The sequence below is a fragment of the Taurulus bubalis genome (genome assembly GCF_910589615.1).
Source record: "Taurulus bubalis genome assembly, chromosome: 4".
Classification (NCBI taxonomy): Eukaryota; Metazoa; Chordata; class Actinopteri; order Perciformes; family Cottidae; genus Taurulus; species Taurulus bubalis.
In genome coordinates this window covers 9,078,209-9,102,581 of record NC_136592.1, presented here as the reverse complement: position 1 = coordinate 9,102,581, position 24,373 = coordinate 9,078,209, and the positions used below count along the sequence as shown (strand labels likewise).

Genomic DNA, 24,373 nt, shown 5'->3' with positions numbered 1-24,373 from the left:
AAACTGCAGCTCACACACACACACGAAGACAACGCATTCTCAAACAAATCTGCACAGAAATGACGGCAACAACAGATAGTTATAATAGTGGTGGAAAACTGCGAGACACTGTTCCGTTTCAATTCACTGATACCACTAATGGCTTCTTAGCAGCTCCATGAAATCAAGCAGCTGTCATGTCGATGCATCAGCAGCGAGAGGAGGGAGAGCCATCCCCATAAGGACAGAGGCACCGCGCCTTCATGTTTGGCTAAACATCTGCTCCTCTGCACTCCAGCTTTGCAGCAATAAACGGGCAAACAAAAGAGGTGGGAGGTGAAATGATCAGATTTTCCATTTCAAAGCATTTGTTCGGAGTGTTTTCTTTCCCCCACCCCGTCCCCTTTCCTGCACTGCTTTACAGGACATGGGGGGAGAAAGTGGGATCAAGTTTTAACTGTGAGGGACAGAGCAAATGCAAGGGGCTAAAATAACACCTTTTTGCGAGACAGGTGACAGAAATTAAACAAGGTCACCGTTTTTTCGAGAGTCCCCCATCTGCACGGTTGCCAACCAGTGTTTTGGCTCCAGTCAGGGGTGATTAAAACGGTGTTTGTGCAATGGCGAGAGATGCATGTGCGAGTGTGCATGTCTTAAACACGTCAGTCAGGGAATCTATCATTCATACACCCATTCAACTCATGTGTAAACAACACAAGTACACCAATAAAGGTTTCTTTAAAGGGCAATGAATACCTTTTTAATCACATAATTATTTCAAACAACTCCGCGATTCAAAGGATGTCTAATCACTTGTTATTTGGCAGTGACATCCAGTTACATTTCATTTGGACTGTTCTTCTCCTAATGGGATTCCTGGTAATTAATATCCTTCCTTCCTTTCCTCCCTCCTTCTTTCCTTCATTCATTCATTCATGTTCAGTTGCAAAGACAAACACAAGGCAGCCCCGAGAAAACTTTCAAATCTCATTTAGCAACATATTGGCTCAAAAACAAACAGCACAAATGCTTTCGTTAAATTGCGGCTGTACCACCATGTCCACCTGTCTCTCTCCAAAAGCACGACCCTGACATGTAACACTACGTCACTTTAAATGTGCTTTTTAAAGCAAACCGTCTCGAGCACGAACACAAACCCCCATCTTCAGATAAAACTGCCTTCAAATCAACGCTGACAATCTTTTAACCACCTTCATTTTACCCCTAAAAACCACAAACAGGACGCGATCTTCCGTCTCTCGTTTTTTTACTATCAAGTCTAAAACTTTGGTAAAAACTTACAACAAAAAACAACAACGTGGATCCATTTCCTTTTAAAGTATCCCGTGTGTTTGTGTGAGAGAGATAGTTAGTGTGTGTGTGGGGGGTGGGTGGGAGTGGAGTAAGGGGTGCTTAGGGGACGAATTTAAAATAACCAAGATGGCGAGAGGCTTGTTGTTTTGGAAGGGGCAGAAAAAATGGAGGATATTGTAATATACACAAAGGGATACATTTCAACAACCCGGCCAAGCGGCTGCTAGCTCGCCTGCACGCCTCTCGGTTTGAGGAAGCGACCGCGAGAGCAGCTCCGCGGCGGGCTGGCCAGCAAGAGGACGAGCGACGCGGAAAGCTCTCAAACTCTCTGCGGGGAAACGTACGAATAATACAGCTCACGTCTGAAGTTAATCCCAACCGAAAGGGGAATATTTATGTATTTGTCGCTAATTGTTTTATTTTCGCGTCGAGGGACTATTAAACTGGACGCATTCTTGTTTTTAACGGACGGGCAGCGAGGACCAACGGCGGTCCAGCGCCTCTCGCGTGCGAGTTAACGTTCTTTTCACGGTGAACATCCAGCACAAGAGAAACGCGACCCAAACCGCCAATCACACGGTTGATTTAAAAAAAAAAGGCAGAACAGACAACAGCATGAACCCCGACAAAAGTTGAATTTCTTTACATTTTTAACAAGTTATCAAATGCCCGAGTGAGAAGAAGAAAAAAGGGAGAGAGGGACACAAAGACGATTCCCACTATCAGGTCACCACTCAGAAGAGGAGGAAGGAAGAAGGAGAGAAAAAACACTTCGTTTTCTATATTAAAGAGCACGGAAAAAAACTTTACACGTTCCACCAAATGTACCGCTACCGAAAACACCGACTGGATGAATTACAGCGTAACACGAGCAACTATCTATTAACCAGTTTACACAAGCTGGGAGAGAGAAAAAGAAAGAAGAGAAGCGAAGAAAGTAGAGACGAAGCTCGAGCTCTACGCAGCCCGTCGCTCGCGGTGTGATGAGGGGAAAACAGCGTCAGTGAAATAAAACACTTACCTTTTTTTAGTTTCGGCACTTTACTTATTTCCAACGTGGGCTTTTAGTTCAACTGTCACTTCGGGTTCGGTCTTCTTCGCGACTCTTTTTTTCCTTGGTCGGTTTTGGTTATGAAAGAGAGGTCGGGGACGAATGATAAAGAAGGGAATTGGGCAGTAATTGAGTCTCGGTGTGTGAGTGAGTGTGTGCGTGAGTGTGTGTGTTAGTTACTAACAGCAGATTGAAGGAGACTCTTCTCAAGGTTTATTCAGCTCCACTTCAAGGAACCGACCTGACGTCAGCTCACTACTGCCACACAAAGAAAACTTATTATTTGTGCAGCGGCCGTAGTCGACGAGGGATACAGTTATTGACCGTTATTACTTTAAATGCGACATTGTCATTAGGGATGTAGCGGTATAACTTTATTTATCTTGTCGTTGGGGGCGTCTTAAAACGCACGGACCTATGGCGATTATCGGCCACTAGTGTAAACAAATAACGTAACAAATAGGCTGCGTTTAAAATAATAATAATAATTAAAAAATGTTTTAAAAAAAAAGGTTAATTTGTGTTTTTCTCTTCTAAAAGACACAACTTTAATACAACTTTGATCAGTCTTATTAAATGTGTTTTATGTCGATTATGGTTCGAATGTATATGCCTTAAGAGGTGGATTTACAGAAACGACATCACATTATACCTGCATGCAGCGTAGCCTTCAGTCCTCTTCATGTTTCAGACAACAACGCTTTATTCTGTTTTCTTTATGGATTTTTTTTTTTAATGGAGTTACATACATTAAGTTGCATTCAGTATTAGTACAACCTGGTACCCGAGAATATTTGCATTTTTGCTTGTTAAATTACTTAATCGATTAAACATCGTGATGGTTTATATTAGAGAATCTGAGGGCTCAGGCACGTGAAGTTGGACTCAGGTGGAATCATCAGCGATTAAATAATTTTTGTAAAGACTGATTGTAATATTATCATTCACACACTAGCTCCTATATGTATAGTCATTATTTGTTTAATGAGTTCTATCCAGCTATCTATCTTAATTTAAAAATGTACAACATGTATGCACAAATCTATCTATCTATCTGAAATAAGTTACAGTCATTTCTCAATACTCAGTCTCTAAAATTCCTCGTGTGTCTCACTATTAACTGACCAAATGATGATCCCTCAGAAGACGATACATGATCAAACAAAAACAAATGAGTTCCACACAGGCTCTAATTTAAAAGGCATTTGCCAAACAAAAAGAGAAATGGGACAGATCTTCCACGGGATAGGATCAATACATTGCCTGGCAAAGACAGCCATCTGTGCCTATAATTGTATGCTTTACCTCCTCTTCTGAACACACAATAAGCAACAGGCTGAAAGCAGGCCCTCTGACCCAGACTGGGTTTCCAGACGGGGGAAGATTATTTCATTCAACTGGAAAACAACAAGGGGGTGGGGTGGTGGGGATTTTTTTTTTTTTTGCAGATGGAGTGGGCAACTGTTCTTATACGCCCCACCCTGCTGAGGATGAGGATGGGTCACAGAGCCAGAGCCAACTGGTGTGTGTCTCTCTACACGTCACCCCTGCTTGTATCCATTTCAACGCATATTATACTGGATTAACAAACAGTTTGTTGTTAGTTTATAGACACCTCATAAATCACACGCAAACAATGAACTCATTGTTAGCGGCGTGATGGAGTGTTGGTTTACAGGCACATTCATATGAATGCTTCATAAACATTATGAATGACCATAAATGTATCCTGTCTCTTCCTCTCCTCGGCGTTATGTCACAGCCTCCCAAAAGTGTCACCCTGACTGTTTTGATGTCGCTGCAAGAATTGCAAAGATGTTACTCAGAAATCATTTTTATGTATAAAAAGAAGGGGGGTGAGGAATAGGTGGCGGTGGGGTGTGGGGTCCGATAAAACATTCATGATCACCCGAGTTTGGAGGATGGACACAGAACCCCTTATTCGGCTTGTGGTGTGCAGTTAAAGCCATTTCATAAGCTTGCTCTCCATGTTCTTTGGTCATTGATTTTCTTTTCTGCCCCTTTCCATTACCTGTTGAGATGGGGGGTTTTGCTCTTCTTCAAACACACACACACACACACACACACACACACACACACAATCCTCTCAATCTGTCTCTCTATCCACTGGCACCCTGGTGTATTTCTCCATCTCCTCCGCCTCTTGTAGCAGGAATGACAGGCCATGAGGAATGACAGTGGCTCTGTTTGTCATACAGTAGCAGCAAGAAGCAAGGATTTTTTAATTGCATTGGAGAATCTTCATTAAAGAGAGCACATGGGGGCGGGGATGGGGAGAGGGCGGCGTCGGGGGGCACTCTGAGCTTCGTCATTAGGAGAAGGCACTAGCAGCATAGAAGGGTGGGCCCTCTTTGCATGCACACTGAGAATGCCTGCCGTACCTCGGTCATTTGTAACATAATAAGTGCCAGCACAATGACTGCAATGCGAGAAAGCACACCACAGGGAAGAGAAGGGGGAAGGGAGACAGCATGTCTGTCTAAAAGAGGGACTTTTTTTGTCTTGATTAGAAAGTATAATGAGCCACTGAAGAAACAGGAGAAGAAAAAAAAGATCTCTCCTGAGACTGATGGAAAACAAATTAATGTGGTGATTTGGATTTAATTATTATTTTTCTATTAGTCCACGATGCAAAGACAGGGACAGCCGTCAGAAGCGAGTAGCTGTGCTTGCATTTATTGATTTTTGCCCAGACACATTCGGGGAATACAGATTCATCTGCTCTCCTCCCCACACAATCCGCTATGTAGGATTCCATTAACACAAGAAGCTTCCAGCAACTCTGAGATGTTTAATTCGAACACCATAAATGGAGCTTAAAATAGTGTTCACACGCAAGAAAAAGTGGCCTAAGGATGTCTTTTTTCTGTGCAATGAATTAGGCCTCACTTACTGTTGTGTCCTACATAATAACTATTAAATAAACACCCAATAAATTAAATCAAGACAATGCTCTGCTGCATAGAGTTAGTAAAGCGGTATTGTTCCCCTCTGCTGCCAACATCTCACACCGCTATAATAGTTGAGTTTAATTTAATCTTTTGTTTTGGATTCATGTAAGAACCCAGCGACCGGACTGCTATTATTCTTCCCATCCATGTCGCGTGTTCTCTCTGCCGCATCCTTTCAATACTTCAGTGGTCCTGAGCACAATGCCCTGTGAGATGTAATGATTTGCAAAGTCAATGATTTGAACTGCCTTTGTGATTAAAGCACAAGGGACCAATTTGCAGCAGCTATATGTAGAATATTGGTAATAGTGCTTATATTCTCTCGCTGATGCGAAATTCAGCAATTATGTCAGATGAACGCTGTTATCGATCGGTATCCGACCATCCCCTTACTGAAAAAGGTTTGCAGTAGATGAAATGGCTTCGACTGTGTGGACCCAATAACAAATATTCGGGAAGACAAACTACGCCTAATGGCATGTAGGAATCCATGTGACAGTGAAATATGAATTAATCAGTGACCTTTAGCCCCACAGGCACTGCAGGAAGCAGGTTCAGGGATGTAACAAGTGTTTTTGGAACACTAATTATTTGTTAGCCACCCTAATGTCGGCATTATGAATGACTCACTTGTGAAAGCATTGCAGACTAGTGTGCAGTAAATGCAAATGGGACAAACTCGATAAAAAGTGATTTGGAGGATCGGCTAATAATGTTTTCTGACTAACAAACCCCTGCGCAGTCGAAATGAGTGCACTCAGAGACTGTTTATTGTGGTGAATGTAACTGAGCAGAACCCTCTGCTGCCTGATGTAATACACAGAAGGGAGAAATCATCATAATAGCAGAGTAGTAGAGTGACTCATTCCTTGATGAGGTACATTCACACTGTCATTCACTGAGGAGATGCAGTCTGTGTGCACATGTTGTCAGTGTGTGACCGAGAGAGAGAGAGAGAGAGAGAGAGAGCATTAGCATGTTGCTTTTCTGGGAATGAGGAGTCATTTGTGCCAGGAAAGTGGAGAAACAAGTCCCGGCCCTACAGTGATGCATCCCTCCATGAAGAATTAGATCACAAATAAATGTCACCCTAACCCGAGTCAAGCCAAATGTCCTTGGATCATAAAAACACATCTTTTTCCACGTCAGTGTGTACACACGACACACAAAATGTCAGCAGATTTTTCCATTTGCTAAATCTGCGCCTAAGTGCAGGGGTTTAGCGAAGGTAATCAACCTAGTATTTTTCTCCAAGTCCACGTGCATATCACCCAGGAGGAGCCCTGCTGTTAAATACAGTTAACTACAGTACTTGTGGGTTATTCAACTTAGAATAAAGTGGCGTGACATTTCCCCTCATTCATAGGATTAATACTAATGTAAAAACAAGAAAGGAAAAGAAGAGCAGGTGCGCGCACACACACACACACACACACACACACACACACACACACACACACAAACCGATATAACTTACATCCTGTGACTTTGATTTATCTTATTCTAGGTTTATTTTCAGACGAATGAAGCTGAGGGGATTTTTCAAAAAGAGATGACTTTCACAGTTATATTTCGAGCTTCAGCGCTGTATAGTAGTTTCATAGTTTACATATAACTAGCTCTGATTCGTGTCCACTATACCTTGATAGGTGAGTGACCGTTACTGAGGTGTTGCTGTTTCCCTCTCTTTCTTCTCTGACCCACATGAAGAGCATGGCATTAGTTATACGCTGTTGTGCAGTTGTAACACCAGTCAATTTGTGTTGTTTTTCAGTCTCTTCCAACAAAATGCGCACGGCCCAAACACACTCACGTTATTTGAATAATGCACGGTCATTACGTGGAAAATAAGAGACATGATTGTAATTCCACGGAGACCAGACGCACTTCTATTAATTCACCCACTAGTCTTTTGTAACGCAAAGGTAAGCTACCTTTTATGGGATTCCACTGAAATGCTAATCCGGAGGCTCTCGGCTCATATTGACAGACATCATTGTTGGCCTAATCAGTCATCAGAGATTTAAACAGTGTTCAGAATCAACAGCCGTACAGCTCCCTTGTTCTTTTTAAGCGTTTACTTTGACAGGTTTGATTTGGCAGAGAGTTCCCTGAAAATTTGGATCAAAGCACACAGAATACAGTAAAATGTGCTGCAGAGTGTTGAAAGTGTTGCTCGTAACTAATCTCAAATTAGCCATGCCTTTTGTTACACGACCAGAATTTGAGTGTGAACACCGACTTTATAGGGACACCCCAAATTCACATGAGGGAGAATTTGGCCCCTTTTAATGATGTGACATTAGCCCTGATTATGCAGCAACGCCAGAGGACTGCAAAAAAGTGAAGCATTTGTGATGGAAAAAAGACTTAAATCCTGATATAGATGAGAGTTTTGGAGGTGTATTGTGTCTTGCGCTTTAAAATAAAAGACCTGGAAATTCTGAATTTCACGAGTCATGTTGAAACTGCCAACGGGCATTTCAAAGATGGTGAAATGAATCATTTCCGTTGTAGAAATCATCGACTGTTCATGAGGAAACTTCTCACATTGAAGAGAACATGTTCTATTGAAACCTAAATTGTTGAAGTAGAAAAAGAGCCAAAGGAAGTAGGAGAACGGTAAGTGTTTGCGCGTAAGGATTACTGTTTTGACAACATAAAATGAGGATGATTAAATTAAACTGTGCATCTGAGAGGTTGAGTTGGGTACAAGGAGAGCAGGGAAAACAACTCTGAATGTGTTCCATTCCCTTTGAATGTCTTGACCGTATTCTCAACACCTGTCAAGGTAATGTACTGCTACTATTAGTACTGCTGTCACATACATCCATACTGCGGCTAGTCAGCAAAACTGAAATAATTATACATACCTCAATAACTGTAAAAAGCGTAAACACGAGTGGTTCCAGCGCCCGCACTCGACCACATGTCAAGCAGATCTTACTGAACACACATACCTGTGACTGTTTTGTTGTGGGTACCGATTTGTGTGCAAGGGGAATTTGGCTTTGGTTTGTCCTCCATGCTGGATCCATATTGTTACCTTTTTTCTCGATAGAAATAAAAGCAGAATGCCGAAACAAATCTAATGTAAAATTGATGCTAATGCATTGCTTCAGAATGCTACTTATGGTCTAATTATAGACCTTAAAGTCTCATTTAAATGCAGGAAAAAAATGTTCATGCATACCATACGAGCTATTTTCAGATAGAGCGCATCGAGACCATCTCAAAAATCCATCTATTGAACAAGCTTTCATATTTATGTGTTTGAACCTGTTAGAAAGCTTATTATAAAATGTATGAAAAGATCCCCCCCTGCAGATATAATGTCCACATGCATAATGCTGGCCAGCGTCCAAAGTCTTTTTAATCAGCAAATGCATAAAATGAGACAAAATGTTGGCGACACTTTAAGGCTGTGTTCGCAGAAATCGGAGCTCCTGTGGCTGAACATGTTTCATTTAGTATTGAGAAAAAAGGTGCGACTTTACCAACAAAATTGATTGATTGATATGCAAAGCGTGAGATTAATAACGCCACGTGAACAACCTCCCCCCATCCTTTCACATCCTTTCACAACATTGGTTGGATCTTGAATAATGCCCACAAGGTAAGAATGAGAAAATATATGTGAGAAACAACTAAGAAAAAATATTTGTGTTTTATTCAGTGGAGAATAAAGAATAACTAAGATATGAGGGCTTCCGTTTTGCTCATGAAGAAATGTACAGAAACCTGTACATATGTCTGTTTGTGTTTTAACGAATCAAACAGACTTCATTGAATTCTTCACACATTTTGAATACATTTTAGACCAGAGTGTTCCAAGATATTTAATCCCTTGGAGTAATAACAGCTCGGTTCAGCTGCATCTTTAGCTGACGTTTGTCTGATTGCTGAGTGTTTTAAAGTGCTCCATCCAAAAAAATAAAATAAGACTTTGTGTTGAAAGATAAACCTCCTTATGGCACCCAACAGCACACTCAAATCCTCAACTTTCCTTCAGCTCACTGTTGATATTTTAAAACTGAGAACATCAACAGTGAGCCGAGAGGAATTTTGTGGATTTACAGGTGTTATTGGTCACAATAACAAAATCAGAGAGTGCGTCTTCACTGACCGATAAACGGGGCAATCCCTCAGATCCTCGTGCGAGTGAATTCTTTACAAAGGACAGGCAAACTGGAAACTCCAACAATTAAGCCCACTGGATCAAAACTACAAGACAAATACACAACGTGGTGCTGACGTGCCTTGAGTGACAATGATGCGGATCACTGAAGTCAAAAGGTGACAACATCTGTCAGTCAGCCTGTCACACCTGCACGTTTTGAAAGTTTCATTATGAATAATAAATGAACCCTGTAGGATATGTGGTGGTGTCAAAGAGAACATCATCTCTTGGTTATGAAACGCAGGTTTCATGTGAAATAATGAACTCATTTACAGCGTTACAATTATTTATATGCCTGTTGAGCCTCTCGGATAACTACTAATTTAAACTAACTCCACACGAATTCCCCAGAGCAAATTACTATTCATTTGAAACATGACTGTAAATATGGGTGTTTCTATTAGTGTGACTGTGTGTGTTTGTATTAATAATTAAATGTCTCCATTCATTTATTTAATTGGCTAAATATATTATTCAACAGACACAATTCACAGTTCACATGGAACTGGAGTGTTAATACGGTTCAGTAGGACTAGTGACTTACTGAATAACAATGATGATAATAATAATAATGAATAAAGCATAAACCTTTGAAGTTAAGCAGGAAACGTAGGTATGGAGTAGTTCCAAGAATGAAATACGGAGAGTAAATATTGAATACCTCTTTTATTGCAGTGCTTTCTTAATGACACAAAACAATCAGGACAGCGAGGTTAAGAACACATCCTTTGTCAAATTGCTCCAACGATCTGTTCGCTGGAGAGCATCTGAACAGAGACTTGGTGGGCCCGAGGGGCTGGTCTGAAGACGGTTTTAGGGCCGATGAAAACAGGCCCTGTGTTAATTAATACTGGCAGGCCACTGTTCCTCCTGGCAGCGTGCAGGCAGACATTCTGGCCTGCCCTCAGTGACGCCTGGTCAAAAATAGGGCACCACACAGTCCAGTAATGATCACAATGGTGACATCATCTCTGCCTTCAATGTGCTCTCCCCTCAGTGCTCATCTGAACAAAGAGCAGCAGGCAATGCAGGGAGGCAGGCAGATGTCACTTTGTGTCTGGGGAACATTAAGACCAGCAAATGTTCTTTGAATCTTTGGAAAAGCCTCTTCAGTGGTCGGCGATTGGGGTGAAACATTGCTCCGCTGAAACAAAGTCGCTAATCGCATCAGGTGTGTGACTTTGTTTCCATTTGGTCTGGAACACATTTAAAGACAACACCTCCCACTGATAGGACTTAGTCGCTGATTGCCCTATGCTGAGAGAAGAATGTCCACAAATAGCTCACAAGCATTTTGACGGTGCCCCTTTAAACATGTGACCCAAAGTGTTAACACATGTGGCCTTGCTTTTTTCCCCATTGTTGCTGATCTGTCGTCTGCGGTCCTGTGTTTTGAAGCGGGCCCACACACACTTTGAATACGGCCTGACAGCATATTCAAGTGAGCAAAGACTCACCCCAAAAAATGTAAATCAAGAGATCATCAGCAACAGAAATAGTGCACCGTAAGCACACAAGCTGAACTCCACACAACTCTTTGGCAACACTCAGCCTGCGGTTTGTTGTTCTGTAAGACCTTTCAACAAAAAGATATTTTGGTGAGGAGGTTTCTGAAAGCAACAGAGGAAATTCCCCCGGAACTACAACTTCCAATATGTGCTTAGTAAGTTTGTGTTGCGTGTTTGTTTCCACGAATCTCACGTTTGATTTTACCCTGGAAATAAGTCCCGGCCTAAGCCCGGACGCTCCTACCTAGAGGTCTCTCTCAGAAGGCACAGACTCTTGCTCTTTGTGCTCTCTGGGACACTGAGCTCGTATTGTAACTCGCCTATAAACCGGCCTTTTGTGGCATTCATGTGTCTTCACAAACAGAGAGAGCGGGCGGGAGAGAGAGGGAGGAAGGGAAGGGAGGCAGCGAGAGGGAGAGGAAGCAGATTCTCAAGACCTGGACGAGCCGTGGGAAAAGAGGGGTCTTGCGGAGGAAAAGCAAGAAATGTCTCGGGACATTCCTTTGTGATTACACAGCCCTGGACAAATCCAGACATTCTTGCACTTATTCGGTGTCTTAAGGCTCCAGTTGAAGTCAATTGCACGAGCAGAGTGTGAACATCAACATCTCTATGCTTTGCTTTTTTTTTTAATGTTTTTATTTAAAGCCATTCGATTTGGAAAAGCAGTGCAAACTTGAGGTTAAAAGTCACCACCATTATTACTTAATTTTCTTTTTTAATCGCAGGAAACTTTGATTTTGCGCCAACATGTACAGCTGGAACAAAGAGCTCGGAGAGGCAGGCAGGTATGTGTCTCATATCCACAGCACATAAACAAGAGGAGTCAGGTAAGAGGAGGGCAAATCTCAAGTTACATGCCCATGATCTTATGGCTGAAAGAGTTAGCTGGGCCCAGTGGGTGTGGAGGAAGGGAGAGGAAGGGAGGGCATGCTCTTCCCTTGTCACAGCTAGCATGAATGAGAAGCAGCTTCAAGGAATGCTCCATTATCATCCTATCAGCAGCACTGGGGGAGGAGAGATTGTAGTCTCTCTTAAAGAAGAAGAAGAAGGAGGGAGGGCAGTGGAATCGGCCGCACACCCGCAATTGGTTTGAGCATCCTCCTCCCCAACTCACCAGACCTTGCACTTCCTCATTTGTCTAGGTCGTGCGTCCTTTTTGTCAGTAATTAATCTGCTGCGCCGCCCTCCTATATTTATCCTTTTCACTCTCACTTTCTCCTTCACCTCTTGTTCCGCTAGCCTTGGCTACATTTACACCGGGCCTGATCACCGCTCACCGGTTATACACATGCGACTCATAATGGCTGGCCGGGCCTTCGTTTTACCAAGCATGATGAGTGTCTCGTTGACCTTCACATTATTATGCATCTGCTGCGCAACAGTGCTGCCTCTTCGCTGCAAACTGACCTTTCTGAGCCCCCCCTCACACACACACACACACACACACACACACACACACACACACACACACACACACACACACACACACACACACACACACACACACACACGCACACACTTAAAACGAAGTGTGTTACAGTTTCAGATGGTAAATTTATTTTACTCAGAACACACTCTCAAAATAACCAACACACGCAAACACAATGAATAAAAAGCATTATGTGCAGGCTTCTCTTTGATTAGATGAAGATTAGAGTATGCACGTCGAATGAACGCCGCTAATCCAGGATTTACCGCGATGACGGCCTTTCAAAAACAATTATTCAAATCAATCTCATTAAACCTGTTGAAATTGGCTTTAATTGCCTCCCCGACTAAACAAACACCAAGTTTCGGCATGCAAATAACAAGTGCAGCTCAATCGCCTCTTCCAAGGATGTGGCGAGGGGAGAAAGCGTGAGCTGCAGCGCCCCCTAGTGGTTGATGGCTTTCTCTGGCTTTTATAATGACGTCAGCCCTGGATTGCACTGTGTGTGTGTGTGTGTGTGTGTGTGTGTGTGTGTGTGTGTGTGTGTGTGTGTGTGTGTGTGTGTGTGTGTGCGTGTGCGTGTGTATTTTATTTTACAAAAAATGACCCAGATTTCCAAGTAAAATGGAATAATCATAACAGCAAAAATAAATTAAAAAAACAGCACAAATGTCAATTACAGAGCTGCCTGTGCTTGTAGTTATGCATATGCTATCTGCACATGACTCTACATAAGAGAGGCCGCTTCAAGTTATTTTTGAACCAATAGCTATACTGTCCTCTATATATCCCACAACTTAATCTGTAAAAAAAAAATCTGGTCTATTATATGATCATTTCATTTGTTTTGAATGTCAGATCTCTCTCTATCTGTCCAACAGACATCTATCGCTGACTATCAGCAGTCCAACGAACGCAAACATGCCTGAAATTAGACACATATTACAAAAACAGTGATCACATGCAGCCAACAAATCAGTTATTAAAATAAAGAATGTGTAATAAAGATTGGACCATGCGCAACATATTGATTTGTTTATGATAACCAGCACTGTTCAAAATGATTCACTGTTCTCGCTGCTTATTAAAGCGTATGTTTGCAGTTATCCTCCTATTAGTACATAAGAATGCAGACATTTGGGTTTTTACACATTGTTTTCACCCTGCATTTGATCCATCTCTGAGATTTCTGCATCCACCCAATGATGAAGCTGCTTAGAAACCCATTTTTCCCCCAACACAAAACTGCTCTGGATAATTCAGAGACTTAATTGTAAACAGTTTTCATAAGAAGAAAAAAAAGAAGCTTTCTACTGTAACAAAGCGGGCTCTGATGATGTTATCGCTCTGCTCCAAATCCTTTGTCTTCGGGAGGAGATGCTAAATTATTAGACGTATTTTCTGTGTTCATGCCTCTCATAGAAAAAAACCATTTGTTATGTATTTGGCATTTGCTTAGCGGTGCTGGAAAGCATGTAAGTAGCTGTAAGCAAAGTTTTCACTTATTAATTTTGACTTGTATTCTCAGCGTCCCCCTTGGGGCAGTCATTTTCAAAATGTCAGAATGCCATGATGCACATCAGGCGCATCAAATGCCCCAGTTTAGTCCAAATCATGTTAGTGAGATATTATCTGAAAATGAAAGAAAGAAAGAAAAAAGAAAATTATATTACTTTCAAACCAATAACTGCAATTTCAAACTGCTACAATTTAGATGTTTTTAATGGATTCATTCAACATATTAACGCATGTACGTGAATAGATCACAGCAGATAAAAGTAGAAACAATTCACACTGTTTGAGCTGTCTCTCCTCCCATAGCATGGTAGTATATTCCTTCATCACATCATTGCACAATTGGAGATTAAACTGCATCTTCTCTATTCTCGTTGGACTGTATCCACCATCATATGTTGGCTTAATGTCTTCGCTACTCATCACATCAGGAAGTTGACAAGTGTGAGGTTTATCAAGCAAGTCTGCCATAATCATAATAATCAGATGTCAAACAATGATGGAAATAAGTCATTGCTGTACTGACGTAAATAATTATGACTTTCCTTAAATTGAGATATATCAGCAACATAAACTTCATCTTTAAAAGTAAAAGGGCTCATAAATGCCCCTTTCAGAATATTGAGAATATTATTAATAATTAAGCAGCATTTAATTAAATTTTGTATTTGATATACTGTTGGGTTGTTTAGCATACTTCTTATTTTATAAGACTATCATTTGTTATGTTAGTAAATTTGTATTTTGTCGGTAAATCTTAATGAGCAATGTAACTGTTACTAGATGCCAAACACATGTAATGTGGAATGAAAAGCACAATATGTATCTTTGAAATATTGTAAGTAAGGTACATTAGTAGATGTACAAATGCAAACAAAATATAGTTTCATGGATTACACAAACATCATACTTTCTCAACATCATACCCTGTTTTTTTCATTAGTTGTACCTGTTTTATTTCTCATAGTTTAAAATCAGTATTAAGGAACACGTATTTACTTCTGAGTGCACAGGAACTTCAACTCTTTGAAGCCATAGAGTGGTGAGACTTTTTTAGGATTGTACACACAAATCTTCATGAAGCATCTGGTCTGCCTGTGTTTGAGTGTTTGAGCAAAACAGAAGAATCAAAATCGAAGCACACGTTGTTCTATATATCTGTGTTACCTTTGGACTCTCACCGATTTGATCTTCTTCAAGTTAGGTGTACTGAGGTTATTTCAGAGCCCAAATGTTGTATTTGACAGGGAAAGTGTGTGCGCCTGTGTTGCCTTAACCCCTAATATTAGTATTGGAATACATACAAAACGAGAATGTGATTTACTTTCTAATCTGAGCCACATGGGGGCGCTGTTTGACTTGGCCTGGAATTTAAACAATGTTTAAGGCGTCCAACTCGATACGAGGTTTGGTTTTCATCAGTGGCATACATGTGTCTACTCCTCTTTTGGTGTATCGATGTATCCGTTCTAAATAATAAAAAACAAAACAACAACCCGTGGATGGATCTCGTGCGTCGTCATAACGACCTTCTGAACCCCTCCCTCCGGGTCGATGCAAGTCACGTGACCGCATGTGTCAACAGCAGTCCGCACAGACGCCATCGCTCCTGTTGTGCTAGAAGCGAGGACGACCGAAATCAAAAGGTGAGGATGTTTGCGATGTGTCGGGAATGTAGGGAGCGTAAACATGTCGCTCGATGCTGGAACCGGTCGCCTCAAACGATTAAGGCTAGCAGTCGACGGCTAATTTAGCGCCACTGATTAGCTAGTTACCTTAAAAATGCCAGGACTAATGACAAGCTAACCGGCTGCCTCGAAGCTAGCGTTCACCGAGATGTCAGCTGCGGTAGCGACCCGTTCAAACTTCACCAGAGACCGGAGAGGTGGGTTTCCTCTTTATTAACTCAGTTAGGTACTGTAGTCTCGCGGTAACGTTAAGAGTCGCATATGAAACGTGTCAATAGTCGTTAATGGAGACAACGCGAGGCTAAGGTTGATGCTAATTCTCACCATTTAGTTACGTTATTCGACTCCTGATGTTCTGCTGGCGTTAACTGGCTACTAGCTAGCTTACTAACTTTAACGAGCGTACCAACCCACTAATGGGTAGCTAGTTGGCCTTCGTCTGCAGTTTGGCTGAGACAGGAGACAGTTGGTAAGCTATAAATCAGTCTGACGATAACATGCTGACTAAAGGAGAAGCAGGCTTGGTAATGTTGGCTCGCATCTAAAACGCAACACGTGACCAAGTTTGTTTTTAAAGCCAATGACTAAACTGTGTCTCAGCTGCTCTAATTAACGTTACCGTTATGACTTCTAGTGGCTACAGCACTAAATGCTCCGGTTGGCTACAGGTCTTGTGATCCAGTGGGTTTTCTTGGGGATGTAATTTGGACGTCTCTAAAACCACTGCAACACATCCTTGCCTCGTAAGGATGACCACGTGATGGTCAATTCTAAGTGGTCGTGCAGCCTGTGGCTTGTGATACTGTTAAATTGCCTTCCCCTTGTGAAACACCGTTTGTGGAAGCAAACCCAATCCAACAGCACCACAGCATTATATTACTCTGTGAAGGTAGGATTCATGGCAGGGTGTTTGTTTCTCAGGAGACGTGACACCTGTGGCTTGTTACCTAGACATGACCAGCAGCAACTAGTAGTTTAACCACACTTAACAAGTGTGGTCTTTGGCTTTGTTGTTGTCTTTAATACTTCCTCCCTTGACTACTTCCATTAATGTGTTTTAGTCTATTTGATTTGTTGATAAACGCCTTGTATTCCATGTTGGTTGGTTGAAAGCCTTGCACTGCTGGACGTTTCAGGCTGACAGGCCGCTGGCTTGCCGAGCTATCTTTGACCACAGGTGCTGTAACTGTCCGTGGATCCATATCACTTCCAGGGAGTAACTCATACTGTACCACCCTACGTGGGAAACTCCCAACTCTTCTTTCAGGCACACTGTTGCTTCTGACTTTTAGCGAATGCATCACTTGCACCACAGGTTACTTGAAAATATTACAATTGTGCTGGATTTAGTAATGCAGCTTAATAATAAATGATCCCAGTGTCTCATAAGTGTTGCAGAGCGCCTTGCTTGCTCAGAGTGCTAGCGCCTGCTCCATGGACGTGTCATGTTCATGTGACAGAGTTCATACTCCCAAAGATAGGCGCTGTGGCTTTGATACCAAGTCCAGGAAGCAGCACTGTGGCGAGTTTTTCTTGTTTTGTTTACGACACACCGTCACGTGCACTCCAACAAATCTGACTCGCTCGCACACCGCCCCACCAAACCTTGTTTTCACGAGACGGATCGAGAAGTCGCAGGTTCACGTCACTGGGTGGGGAATAAAAGATGCCTTTGGGAGAGTTCTTTCCAGCTTCCTGCCAGCTCGTCTCAACTATTGTGCAATAATATCATTTTGATTTCTCATCGCCAGACAATCCGTGATGGACTCCAGGTCTCGCAGACTTCCTTTTTGTCTGCCCAGCTCCAGGCCGTCCTATACATCCAGTCCCACAGTCTCCTCGTCGTCACTGGGATGCAGCCGGTTGTACAGCAGGGAGACTGTACTGAATAATGACCGCTTCCCGAGGACATCGTCAGCTTACAAGGCAGACCTGGACCACCAGGTAGGCTGACTGCGCAGCCTCTGGGCATATTGTACAGAAATGGCCTGAGGCTAGGATCCATGCATAGTGTGGTTGTTTTACACTCAGTGCACCGTCTAAAGATTTGCATGCAGTGTACATAATTCAAATGGACTACACCACTTCCTTGGTTTTCAGTCCTGGTGTCCTGAATACGGTGCTTCTAGTTTCACATGAGATTCAAATGACATGCTTTATTTTATAGACGTTTTATTGTTGACAAACACCAGCTTAATTTAATTCAGCTTGGTATGCAAAGGTCATAGGGCGACAATGCCAGCTGGAATAGTGGTTTAAGTTGGATCAAATGGTCAAGAACAACAATAACAACAACAATATACTCTGTCAACCCAACTGTATCTTTGTTTTTATTACACTTGAAGCTTTACTGCCTTTCCAGAGAGAGGGTGTTCAAGTAAGCTTTTTCCTCACAGGTTCCCTCAGGCACACGGTGCGGTAGCTAGCTACACTTATCAGCGGCGCAACAGCAGACACTTTTGGAGGTCTTTTTATAGGGCAGCCTAGATTCCTTGGCACACGTTGTGTGTATTTTTGTCCTGCTGCTCGTCTCGAAATATAGTGTTACCGTCGGCCTGGGCCCTTTCTGGTTCCTGTTTGTTCCAGAAGAGCCCAAGCTATGTCGACGGACCCAACGAACCGCTCACCGTGATTGTAATTATTAAGTGGAATGGGGACCAGTTTAAGGGATCCTCTTGAAATCATGTGTTGAGAGACAAATCTATATAAGTTTACAAGGCGAACAAATGTGTAGCGTTAGTGTTCTGCAGTCACAGACCACTAAAGGTTTCCTGTGGAGGTTTCTTGTCGGCAAACAATTATGTTTACATTCAGTGTTTCTCGCCCAAACACACCAACTTGGTTGTATGCATGTCTGTCCTCCATAAAACATTTTCCAAAAGCAGATCTTCTGAATTTTTTAAAACCTTTGCTTGCATCCCTGTTAACATCGGCTGGCAGCCTTCTGGCCCGGCCCTTCTGGCCCAGCTCTTTGCTGTGTACAATTGCGAACAATTCCTCAGAATGTTGCCCTATAGCGCTAGTTAGGATTGTGCGACTGTCCAACTGCTCATTTGAGTTGCATATCTGCCCAGGCACGGGGACCAACTAATGCTGCTTGTTTTACCCGCTTTCCTGTTTGAAGAGTTCCCGCCTCCTGAGCTCATCCAGAGACTACGGCAGCTCCGACAGTCGCTCTGCCAGATGGAAGTTGCCCTCCTCTCTGACATCCTCCAGCAGATCTTATGATCGCCCGTGGGCTGAATCCTCTCTCAGCAGCAGGAGCAAACTGGTACTGAAGCTGAACAATGTCACTTGTTTATAGCGGGCCATAATACAGCCGTGGTCAAATGTACCGTAAACGCTGCACATTTGAGTTTAGAGGTGTGTTGCGGAAGGATGTCATTGAAATATAAACTGGTCATTAAATGTCTGCCTTTATTTCCTCAGACTGATACTGAGGCGAGGTTGGGGATGCGCTCCGGCCTGTTGAACGGCAGTGATGATGGCGACTCTAAAAGGGCCAAACTGTCGTACAGCAACAGAGGTCTGTACTCTAGAACGGCCAGCAACTCCGTTACAGGATCCACCTACTCCAGTGCTGGGCTTAGCACTAGCAGAGGTACTCGATAACACATTTGAACAGTTCTTCAAAGGACCTGGCTCTGAACTCAAGTGATTAGCGACTAGTGGCCATTGTTGCAAGTCAACTTGATGTGGAAAGAACTGTGACTGCACCTTAATAACTCTTTATTTTATCAGGTTGCACCAGCTACTTGTAAATTCGTTACTTAGTTTGTGTGTAAAACCCCTTTTTAGGTTATTAATAAATACAAGCAAACCTCTTCACAGTTTGTCTACTCTTTTCTTTCTTTTTTCTTTCTTCTTCTTTTCTTTACAGCTGAAAAAACAAACAACGTTTGCGATTCATCGTGGAGCTCATGCCGCTTACTCTCGCGGTCGTCGACGTCGTCTTCCTCCTCAAATCCGATGTTGTCCAGGAGAGAGCTAGACACAAAGAACGAGCCCAGTCTCTCTGGTTTGGGAGAAAGAAGGGTCCGGACTCCTGGATTGGCTTCTTCATTGTGTAGGCATATTTTGTGATGTGCACAACCTACCCATAATGCATTGTTACACGTAAGCCAATCTCACACAAACCCGTCTCTTCCATCGTTTCAGATCAGACAGACAGGGTGACCTCCACATATGCACAGGGAGCTCGGCCGAAAGAGACCGCCTACTATCCCTCCTTTTCCTCCTCATCCCCCTCCGTTGTCAGAGAAAGCACCCTGAATCGCCACCTCTCACCTTCCACCTCCCACCGCTCCTCCCCTCTGGTGAGCGACTTCAGTACGAGAACCCCGTCCCGCTTCTTGAGCAGCTCGTCCACCCTCCACTCATCTCAGGAACAAAAGAGGACCCCTGACTCCTCCTCAAACATCTCCTCCCCTTACTCCTCGCACACCTCCAGGTACGCCACTCCACCTCCCCGACCAGAGGCCACGCTCCCCCCGAGGCCGGCCCCCGAAGGTGGCGAGCACGATGGCCGCAGCTCCACTCGCCGCCTTTTGTCTCGTCTTTTCTCCCGGCGGTCAAGCCAAGACTCTTCCAGTGGGTCTTCCAGTGCCCGCTCCCTTGATGATGACAGCCCGTCGACTGGCGGAGAGTCCGTGGACAGCGACGATGGGGCCAGGGTGACGAGTGTGGCGTCTGACGCTGGAAGGTCAGAGGCCACCCTGGGTAGCCTAAGGAATCGTAGGGCGGACCTCGCCCCGATCCAGGAGAACAACGACAGCTATCGTAGCGGCCTGGCTCAGACAAGAACGCCGTCGTGGATAGAGCCTGGCGTTGGCAGTAGTAATAGCGGCGTCAGCAGCAGTGGAGGAGGTGGCGGCGGCAGCAGCTACTCCTGGCTTTCCTCCTCCCTCCGTGGCCGCTGCCCCCCCCTCCTCTCGCGCCTGAGAAGACATCGAGACGAGAGTGCGCACTCTGCTGCCGCCGCTGCAGAAGAAGGCCAAAGCCGTCCGCAGCATCTGCTGAGAAAGTGGGATGACCTTGAGCATAAAGCTACGCAGGAAGATGATGATGATGATGACGACGACGACGAGGATGACGACGACGAGGAAGAAGAGGAAGAGGAAGGCGAAGGAGCGGTTGGTTTGGAGGCCTTGGGCGCAGGTCGTTCCTACCGGCTCCAGGATGAGACGCTGCCTGAACTTGACGAGGCCTCGGTTGCGTTTTCGCCACGCTGCAGAGTCGGAGTATTCGACAACATTTTGGGTTCTGTGAGTCTGTTGGGTGCTGCTGAGAGCCAGCTGGAGAAACCCGTCTCCGGCACAGATCAGGAGAAACTGCGCAAGATCAAGGAGAGGTAACGGACTCCCACAGATGCATTTATTGTTGTCCTCTGAGAAAACGGGTAAATATTTAAGTAATGTGCTGTCTCACTTGGAGTTGCTAATATGAATTAACTTATTTAGTATTGTAATTTTTTTTATCAGGCCATTTAAAACAATTTTTAAATACGTTAAAGTTGCAGGGTGAATTGGTCTTATGACTTTACAGATTTTCCAGTGACTTTGCAAAGTGAGCATTCAGTGCAAATGAACGCTGTCCCTCCGTGTTACCGGATCTCCCCGTTCACCCGCTGCTTGTTGGCTGGCGACGGTCACTCGGACGACGCAAAGAACATAACTTTGTGCCATCCAGCGGGGAGCCGAACAAAGTTAATTTGCTAACGATACTAAGCCAGGGGAGGGAGGGAGGCCAAAAGTAGCTCTCGTGCCAACCGTACTGATAAACATGAAGGTACTGGTTTTCAAATCTCAATCATAATCTAAAAGCTTCTTCAGCTCGGTAAAACGCATCAGGAAAACGATTAGTTTCTCAAATGCCTCCAAAATATTTTTTTTTTTATAAAACGATTAACACATTAAGTCATTTAGTTGCTGTTTTTTATATAAACGACAGATTTATAAAAAAAGAAAAGTTCAAACGTATAATGAAATATCCTGTTTTTTTTCCTGCTCCAGGCTGCTGCTGGAGGATTCTGACGAGGAAGAAGGCGACCTGTGCCGAATCTGCCAGATGGGGCAGGAATCTGCTGCCAACCCCTTGATTCAGCCGTGCCGCTGCACAGGAAGTCTGCTATACGTCCACCAGGACTGCATCAAGAGGTGGCTCCGCTCCAAAATTGGCTCAGGTAAAGCCCAACCTTCAGTTGTCTGCAGCTTCCACCAAAACCACGTCTTGCCAACCAAGGCTGCATTTCTTTCTTCTTCTTTTAGGCACGAACCTCGAGGCCATCACAACATGTGAGCTCTGCAAGGAGAAACTGCGTTTGAACATAGACAACTTTGACATTCAGGAGTTATACAGGACCCACGTGCAAGTGAGTCACCGTTTTACTTCTTGTACATTCTTAATTAATCAAAAGCAAAAACAACTGCTGAACGAGACTGAAACATTAATGTAGGGTTCATGAAAATGAAAACAAAGTGGCTAATAGACTAATATTTTGCATATAAGCAGATGATTGACAACGTAAAGGGGAAAAATCTGAATGAATGAGTGGAATCGCGCAGATGCTTCCATGCCGGGCACGAGGGCTCGCTGAATGGTTTGAGTGGGAGACAAATGTGAATAAAATGCAACGGCCAGAAACCTTTAGTCTCTTTGTCAAGCAGCTTTGAAACCGTTACGGAGGCTCTTGGTGGTCTTTTCCTTTTTTTATTTAGCCAACCGTGTACTGTACTCTGTGCACTCTGGGAGAAAAGTTCAGCTGAAAGTTGCGTTTTCCTGCTTTACAGTCAGAATATGACGAGTTCATCAGCAGTGGTCTTTATCTGGTGGTGCTGCTGCATTTCTGTGAGCAGAGGTTCTCTGATGTCCTGGGAGCAGTCGATGCTGCTGGGGTAAGCGAGCGCACACACACGCACACACACGCACACACACGCACACACACTCTGACTAGGTCTAACCCATATTGCTAATTCAGCTCTACAGTTAGACTTATAATTGTCTGAAAGCCATTTCATAGTTCTCTACTGCTGGTGTTATGGGGTGGCTCGACTTTTCAGTGAGGGTCCTCTTGAGGTTCTCGTTAATGTTAATTTTCTACTCCAACACACAAACACACACACGTATGTACGCAGTAGCCCACCCACTCTGCTCCAATGTGCTAACACACAATGCGAGATATTCAGCAGACACATATTGTGTCTTTCTTACACATCGAACTACTAGCACTGAATTTCATAGTGATTGACACAATTTGAAAATGATGTGCTGTGCTGTGCCCGTATGCGAATCTTGAACGGGGAAACTGCTTCCTCCTCTCTCAGTTATTCAACCTGGTGAGAATTCTTCATGAACACATGGACAATCTTGAAAGTATGTTGCTCAATCCTCTCTCTTCCATGTTTCCGTGTTTGTTGAAAAGGCAATCCTGATGTGCTGCAAGCATGCTTTCATCTGTAATTGTCACGTTTTAAAGCTGTAGCATTGTTGTATGCATCATACGGCGGTGTGATTTGACCTCATGTGTCTGGGTTGCAGTTCCCCACGGGGAAAGTGACGAGGAGATGCGAGACAACAGACCATCTATTGAGTTCTCTGACCTGGACGACGATCTCGACGAGGAGTACTAATTATGTGAAAGTGGTGGAGTGAGGGTTAAAAAAAGAAAAAAAAAAAGAGTGTCACTCCTTGCCATATGGTAGCTCACCCAGATTTCACAGATGCATCGACATAGTCGTGTTCATCTGAAATGCCAAGTGCATGGGACATGTCTGGCCTTTGTTGCTGGTGGCTTTTGCAGATATGCAACCTCTAAATGAACTAGTGCGTAAACATATTTTGGTTGACGCCACTGTGTTTCTGTTTCTGTGAGAGTGCACTTTATTCAATTATACTTAAATAAAAGATGCAAGTCTTTTTCAACCAAAAGTGCTTTAATGTTTAAAAATGAAAAGGCAAGAATTGAAATGGCATAGGACAACAGTGACAAGTTTGTACTTGATAATGAAATGGACGCTTTTGGGAGACGCTATTAAAAGTGTTGATTATTCCATTTTTATTTACCGTTTTCCCTCCATCGTTTACCACTGAAAATTTGTTGAAAGAAAAGACGAGAACTTCACCCAATCAAACTAATGTTCGTCATCTGTTTCAGTGTTTGAAATGCTTTGTGTATGTACAAATCTAGTTTCATGTTTTGAAAATAAAGATTGAATGCAAACTGCCTTGTCATCATTTATTATAGTTACTGTTTTCTATGCACGTTTACAGGCACAATATAGTAAAAAAAATAAAGTGCCTTCTCTGACCGAGCTCACTACTGATGTTGACGGTTGAACCTCTGCTCCATTGTCTCAACTAAAGATAAATTGCTGCACACGAGTTAAACTCTCCACACCTGGAAGGCGCCGACACATTGGCGCCTGTAAATGAGACGGTTCCACATCTGTGAGTGACTCAACCGCTCTGATTTGTTCAGTGGTGAAAGTAAATGACAGCTCAGTCTGATTATCATGCTGCCTAAATGTGTTAAATATTCACCCCAAAACATTTTCATGCAAATGTTTAATATTGCACCGCCTTGTGAACAGTGATATGTTAATCTAGACAAAGCAGGTGAATAATGGGAAAGACTTGAGATGCTGATGGCAACTGTGGCGATACGAAACGGATTTACCACTGGAAGCCTTAAAAAAATCTGTTAAATATTTGCTACAGTTGGTGTTAGGGTCACATT

At 43.3% G+C, this 24,373-nt stretch overlaps 1 protein-coding gene across 2 annotated transcripts; it reads left to right on the top strand.

Annotated features, from left to right (window-relative positions):
- Positions 1-15,551: 15,551 nt before the first annotated feature.
- Positions 15,552-23,966, top strand: marchf7 (membrane-associated ring finger (C3HC4) 7). Of its 2 annotated transcripts, XM_079216380.1 has the most exons (11): positions 15,552-15,597; positions 17,391-17,583; positions 18,764-18,910; positions 19,069-19,240; positions 19,520-19,705; positions 19,798-20,989; positions 21,651-21,820; positions 21,906-22,009; positions 22,428-22,532; positions 22,962-23,010; positions 23,176-23,966. In XM_079216380.1, the coding sequence occupies exons 2-11, from the start codon at positions 17,401-17,403 to the stop codon at positions 23,265-23,267; spliced, it is 2,400 nt and encodes a 799-aa protein (XP_079072506.1). In that variant the 5' UTR covers positions 15,552-15,597; positions 17,391-17,400; the 3' UTR covers positions 23,268-23,966. The 2 variants fall into 2 exon arrangements, with proteins under 2 accessions (XP_079072506.1, XP_079072507.1); XM_079216381.1 differs by lacking the exon at positions 22,962-23,010.
- The last annotated feature ends 407 nt before the right edge of the window (positions 23,967-24,373 follow it).

Bases quoted from the DNA above. Each gene is read 5' to 3' on its own strand.
- marchf7 (XM_079216380.1), top strand. From the start codon at position 17,401: ATGGACTCCAGGTCTCGCAGACTTCCTTTTTGTCTGCCCAGCTCCAGG. The intron at 19,706-19,797 runs GTAGGCATATTT...CCATCGTTTCAG, and splicing joins TGGATTGGCTTCTTCATTGT to ATCAGACAGACAGGGTGACC. The intron at 22,010-22,427 runs GTGAGTCACCGT...CCTGCTTTACAG, and splicing joins TATACAGGACCCACGTGCAA to TCAGAATATGACGAGTTCAT.